General features: G+C 37.6%; 1 protein-coding gene across 2 annotated transcripts in view; it reads left to right on the top strand.

Annotated features, from left to right (window-relative positions):
• Positions 1-7,056, top strand: part of WDR75 (WD repeat domain 75) — a 45,018-nt gene that overhangs the window by 34,225 nt on the left and 3,737 nt on the right. For both annotated transcript variants that reach the window (XM_055089016.1, XM_028479934.2), the window contains exon 19: positions 2,126-2,275. In XM_055089016.1, the coding sequence (XP_054944991.1) occupies positions 2,126-2,275 (150 nt within the window). The remainder of the gene's footprint in view (positions 1-2,125; positions 2,276-7,056) is intronic.

Here is a 7,056-nt window from a genome sequence, read left to right on the forward strand (position 1 = left end):
CAATTTTTTTTGAATTTTTGAATTTTATTTTTTTATACAGCAGGTTCTTATTAGTTATCTATTTTATACATATTATTGTATACATGTCAATCCCAATCTCCCAGTACATCCCACCACCACCACCACCACCTCTGCCACTTTCCCCCCTTGGTTTCCATACCTTTGTTCTCTACACCTGTGTCTCTATTTCTGCCCTGCAAACCGGTTCCTCTGTACATAGTACAGAGGAACCTCTAGGTTCCACATACATGCATTAATATACGATATTTGTTTTTCTCTTTCTGACTTACTTCACTGTGTATGACAGTCTCTAGGTCCATCCACGTCTCTACAAATGATCCAATTTTGTTCCTTTTTATGGCTGAGTAATGTTCCATTGTATATTTGTACAACAGCTTTATCCATTCGTCTGTCAATGGGCATTTAGGTTACTTCCATGACCTGGCTTTTGTAAATAGTGCTGCAGTGAACATTGGGGTGCATGTGTCTCTTTGAATTATGGTTTTCGCTGGGTATATGCCCAGTAGTGGGATTGCTGGGTTGTATGTTAGTTCTATTTTTAGTTTTTTAAGGAACCTCCATACTGTTCTCCATAGTGGCTGTATCAATTTACATTCCCACCAACAGTGCAAGAGGGTTCCCTTTTCTCCACACCCTCTCCAGCATTTACATTTGGGATATATCAGTGAGCAAAAGAGTCAAGTCTCTAAACTAGTGGTGTTTATAGTCTAACAGGAAGGCACAGATAATAAACATCACGTAAGTAAAATATATAGTATTTTAGAAGGCAATAAGAATTATGGGAGGAAGAATGGTGGGAAAGGGAGTGTGGAGTGCAGTTTGCCTTTTTAAATAAAGCAGTCAAAACAGGCTTTAATGAAAAGACTTTGACTTTTCCTCTGAGTTAAATGTAGCGCCCCCTTCGAGGGTTTTAATCAAAAAACTGTCTAAGGAGAAGAATTAATTCTTTCTTTGCCTTCATTTTCTCTAGAACTGCTATTATTTACTGCTGGACCTTCTAGAATGGTGCTCTCTAATATTCTTATTTTTTCTCCTGTTTTCTTCCTGTTGTCTGAGAGGTTTCCTCCTCTTTTCATTTGATCCTCTATTTTTTTCTCTCTCTTAACATGGTTTATTTCTCTTAGGTTTTTATTTCCAATCTGTTTTTGGAGATTTTCATCAAAGTCTCATGACTCTTGGCTGTCTGCTCTTATTTAAAAGTGAGCAAAATCGCCATTTGGAGGTTTTCTGCCTAGGTGGAACTTGACCTCTGGCCTCCACTATCTGCCTGAGCTATTATGAGAAAATCTCCAAAGTCATTATTTTTAGGACTTTTTCTCTTAGATTGGTCAAATTGACCAGATAAAATTCTTCCAAATTCTTGGCCTGAAAGATGTCAACCTGGCTGTCAGTGTTCTGAGAAGCACCCTCTATGGAACACAGCTGCCTTCAGCTGTGAGGGCACCTCCACACCGCCACACACCAAGCCATCCATTCTAAAGACACACTTTATTTCACTCTTCAAGGAACATACTGCCAGCCCTCTGCTGGGGCTGAGGAGGAGATCTGGAAACCTGAGTGCTCTCTAAATAGACCTTCAACCAGGCTAACTGGTGTCTTTCTTTCTTTTTTTTTTTTTTAGCCTTTTACAGAGGAGGTACTGTTACCATTAGTACCAATTCTTGAGTGTTTGCAGGATTCTACAGTATAAATTGGGATGCTTTTAGCTTTCTTCACCAACAGCTTAGAATCCTGCTTTCTCAGGTCTACTAAGTTAGCTACCACCATTCAAACTGCTTTTCACTTTCCACATCACACAGTGTCTTTATTACTGTGGATTTATGCTCTTTTGAAAACCCGTTTGCTGCCATTTTTGTAGGATTGGGGGACTAAGTAGTGGTGGATGCACATTTTGTTCTGTCATCGAAGTGTCTACTGTTAGCTTTTCGCATAGTAAATTGACTGCCCTCAGTTGCTTTACCTGTGAAATGAAAGAATCATACTAGATAATTTCTATAGTTCCCTCTGTCGGACATGTTATGACTGTGATACTTCTTATTGCCTCAAAGGCAGTTCCTCCTTTTTAGTGAAGTAATTTATTTCCCTTTGTGTTAAATCCTTACAGCTATTAGCAGAAGAAACTCTTCCAACAACCCCATTTTATTTCATATTGGGAAAACACAGGCAGCAACAGCAGGATGACAAGTTAAATGAAGCTTTGAAGAATGAACTGGTACAACTACCCTTAACAGAAAACATACCTGCAATTAGTGAGGTAAGTAATTATTAATTACTTTTTAGTGTGAAACATAAGTTTATTATAATATTAATAGTGTAAATTAATTGCTTAATTAATAGTGTAAATTAATTGCTTACCAATGTGAAATGGGTTAAACGCAATAAAGTTCCTTAAGTTAGAATTTATTTATACAATCTGTAACAATTAATTTTTAAATAATCTATACACTATGCAATTTTTTTTGAATTTTTGAATTTTATTTTTTTATACAGCAGGTTCTTATTAGTTATCTATTTTATACATATTATTGTATACATGTCAATCCCAATCTCCCAGTACATCCCACCACCACCACCACCACCTCTGCCACTTTCCCCCCTTGGTTTCCATACCTTTGTTCTCTACACCTGTGTCTCTATTTCTGCCCTGCAAACCGGTTCCTCTGTACATAGTACAGAGGAACCTCTAGGTTCCACATACATGCATTAATATACGATATTTGTTTTTCTCTTTCTGACTTACTTCACTGTGTATGACAGTCTCTAGGTCCATCCACGTCTCTACAAATGATCCAATTTTGTTCCTTTTTATGGCTGAGTAATGTTCCATTGTATATTTGTACAACAGCTTTATCCATTCGTCTGTCAATGGGCATTTAGGTTACTTCCATGACCTGGCTTTTGTAAATAGTGCTGCAGTGAACATTGGGGTGCATGTGTCTCTTTGAATTATGGTTTTCGCTGGGTATATGCCCAGTAGTGGGATTATGATGCCCATTCTAACTGGTGTGAGGTGATACCTCGTTGTACTTTTGATCGGCATTTCTCTAATAATTAGTGATGTTGAGCAGCTTTTCATGTGCTTCTTGGCCATCTGTATGTCTTCTTTGGAGAAATGTTTATTTAGGTCTTCTGCCCATTTTTGCATTGGGTTGTTTGTTTTTTTAATATTGAGCTGCATGAGCTGTTTATATATTTTGGAGATTAATCCTTTGTCCGTTGATTTGTTTGCATATATTTTCTCCCATTCTGAGGGTTGTCTTTTGTCTTGTTTGTAGTTTCCTTTGCTGTGCAAAGACTTGTAAGTTTCATTAGGTCCCATTTGTTTATTTTTGTTTTTATTTCCATTCCTCTAGGAGGTGGATCAAAAAAGATCTTGCTGTGATTTATGTCAAAGAATGTACTTCCTATGTTTTACTCTAAGAGTTTTATAGTGTCGGTCTTATAGTTAGGTATTTAACCCTTTTTGAGTTTATTTTTGTGTATGGTGTTAAGGAGTGTTCTAATTTCATTCTTTTACATGTAGCTGTCCAGTTTTCCCAGCACCACTTACTTACTGAAGAGACTGTCTTTTCTCCATTGTATATCCTTGCCTCCTGTGTCATAGATTAGTTGACCATGGGTGTGTGGGTTTATCTCTGGGCTCTTTATCCTGTTCCATTGATCTATATTTCTGTTTTTGTGCCAGTACCATATTGTCTTGATTACTATAGCTTTGTAGTGTAGTCTGAAGTCAGGGAGTCTGATTCCTCCAGCTCCATTATTTTCCCTCAAGACTGCTTTGGCTATTCGGGGTCTTTTGTGTCTCCATACAAATTTTCAGATATTTTGTTCTAGTTCTGTAAAAAATGCCACTGGTAATTTGATAGGGATTGTATTGAATCTGTAGATTGCTTTGGGTAGTAGTTGGTGTATAGGAATGCAAGAGATTTCTGTGCATTAATTTTGTATCCTGCAACTTTACCAGATTCATTGATTAGCTCTAGTAGTTTTCTGGTGGCATCTTTAGGATTCTCTATGTATAGTATCATGTCATCTACAGACAGTGACAGTTTTACTTCTACTTTTCCAGTTTCAATTCCTTTTATTTCCTTTTCTTCTCTGATTGCTGTGGCTAGGACTTCCAAAACTATGTTGAATAATGGTGAGAGTGGACATCCTTGTCTTGTCCCTGATCTTAGAGGAAGTGCTTTCAGTTTTTCACCCTTGAGAATGATGTTTGCTGTGGGTTTGTCGTGTATGGCCTTTATTATGTTGAGGTAGGTTCCCTCTATGCCCACTTTCTGGAGAGTTTTTATCATAAATGGGTGTTGAATTTTGTCAAAAGCTTTTTCTGCATCTATTGAGATGATCATATGTTTTTTCTTCTTCAGTTTGTTAATATGGTATATCACATTGGTTGATTTGCATATATTGAAGAACCCTTGCATCCCTGGGATAAATCCCACTTGATCATGCTGTATGATCCTTTTAATGTGTTGTTGGATTCTGTTTGCTAGTATTTTGTTGATGACTTTTGCATCTATATTCATCAGTGATATTGGTCTGTAATTTTGTTCTGTAGTATCTTTGGTTTTGGTATCAGGGTGATGGTGGCCTCATAGAATGAGTTTGAGAGTGTTCCTTCCTCTGCAGTTTTTTGGAAGAGTTTGAGAAGGATGGGTGTTAGCTCCTCTCTAAACGTGTGATAGAATTCACCTGTGAAGCCATCTGGACCTGGACTTTTGTTTGTTGGAAGATTTTTAATCACAGTTTCATTACTTGTGATTGGTCTGTTCATATTTTCTGTTTCTTCCTGATTCAGTCTTGGAAGGTTATACCTTTCTAAGAATTTGTCCATTTCTTCCAGGTTGTCCATTTTATTGGCTTGGAGTTGCTTGTAGTAGTCTCTTAGGATGCTTTGTATTCCTGCGGTGTCCATTGTAACTTCTCCTTTTTCACTTCTAATTTTATTGATTTGAGTCCTCTCCCTGTTTACTTTTTTTTTTCTTCTTTTTTTTTTGTCAGCTATGCTTGTGGTTCAAGAGGTTCTGCAGAGAACAGTCACTGTGGCCAGTGACAACAGTGATGCCGTGTGTCTGTATGCGAGTATAAGCATCCCTCAGAACACAGGCTGCCATACTAGACTGCATGTTGGAATCTCGCGAGGAGTTTAAAAATAAGGAAAAAAATTTTTTTTTTTTTTAAAAAGCCTAGGCTGCACTCTAGACCAATCAAATGAGAATCCCTGGGGTGGAACCCATGAATTGGTATTTTTATAAACTTCCTCTTTCTCTTGATGAGTCTGGCTAAAGGTTTATCAATTTTGTTTATCTTCTCAAAGAACCAGCTTTTAGTTTTATTGATCTCTGCTATTGTTTTCTTTTTTTCTATTTCATTTATTTCTGCTCTGATCTTTATGATTTATTAGCTTCTAACTTTGGGTTTTGTTTGTTCTTCTTTCTCTAGTTCCTTTAGGTGTAAGTTTAGATTGTTTGAGATTCTTCTTGTTTCTTGAGGTAGGCTTGTATTGCTATAAACTTCCCTCTTAGAACTGCTTTTGCTGCACCCCATAGGTTTTGGATTGTCATGTTTTCGTTGTCATTTGTCTCTAGGTTTTTGTTTTTTTGTTTTTGTTTTTTTGTGTGTGTGTTACGTGGGCCTCTCACTGTTGTGGCCTCTCCCGTTGTGGAGCACAGGCTCTGGATGCGCAGGCTCAGCGGCCATGGCTCACGGACCTAGCCACTCCGCGGCATCTGGGATCTTCCCAGACCAGGGCACTAACCATGTCCCCTGCATGTGTTCTCTTGGTAACGTATTGTTTAGCCTCCATGTGTTTGCGTTTTTTACATCTTTTTGCCTGTAATTGATTTCTCATCTCATAGCGTTGTGGTCAGAAAAGATGCTTGATATGATTTAAGTTTTTTTAAATTTACTGGGGCTTGATTTGTGACCCAAGATGTAATCTATCCTGAGAATGTTCCATGTGCACTTGAGAAGAAAGTGTAATCTGCTGTTTTTGGATGGAATGTCCTATAAATATCAATTAAATCTCTCTGGTCTATTATGTCATTTAAAGCTTGTGTTTCCTTATTAATTTTCTGTCTGGATGATCTGTCCATTGGTGTAAGTGAGGTGTTACAATCCCCCACTATTATTGTGTTACTGTCAGTTTCTTCTTTTATAGCCGTTAGCAGTTGCCTTATGTATTGAGGTGCTCCTATGTTGGGTGCATGTATAATTGTTATATCTTCTCCTTGGATTGATCCCTTGATCATTATATGGTGTCCTTCCTTGTCTCTTGTAACATTCTTTATTTTAAAGTCTATTTTGTCTGATATGAGTATTGCTACTCCAGCTTTCTTTCGATTTCCATTTGCATGGAATATCTTTTTCCAACCCCTCACTTTCAGTCTGTATGTGTCCCTAGATCTGAAGTGTGTCTCTTTTAGACAGCATATATATGGGTCTTGTTTTTGTATCCATTCAGCAAGCCTGTGTCTTGGTTGGAGCATTTAATCCATTCACGTTTAAGGTAATTACTGATATGTATGTTCTGATGACCATTTTCTTAATTGTTACGGGTTTATTTCTGTAGGTCCTTTTCTTCTCTTGTGTTTCCCACTTAGAGAAGTTCCTTTAGCATTTGTTGTAGAGCTGGTTTGGTGGTGCTGAATTCTCTTAGCTTTTGCTTGTCTGTAAAATTTTTGATTTCTCCATCGAATCTGAATGAGATCCTTGCCAGGTAGTGTAATCTTGGTTGTAGGTTCTTCCCTTTCATCACTTTAATGGTGGTGCTGAATTCTCTTAGCTTTAGCTTGTCTGTAAAACTTGATTTCTCCGTTGAATCTGAATGAGATGCTTGCCAGGTAGAGTAGTCTTGGTTGTAGGTTCTTCCCTTTCATCACTTTAAATATATCATGCCACTCCCTTCTGGCTTGTAGAGTTTCTGCTGTGAAATCAGCTGTTAACCTTATGGGAGTTCCCTTGTATGTTGTCATTTTTCCCTTGTTGCTTTCAGTAATTTTTCTTTGTCTTTAATTTTTGTCAATTTGATTA

Source organism: Physeter macrocephalus, chromosome 2 (genome assembly GCF_002837175.3).
Source record: "Physeter macrocephalus isolate SW-GA chromosome 2, ASM283717v5, whole genome shotgun sequence".
In the NCBI taxonomy this organism is placed as follows: domain Eukaryota; kingdom Metazoa; phylum Chordata; class Mammalia; order Artiodactyla; family Physeteridae; genus Physeter; species Physeter macrocephalus.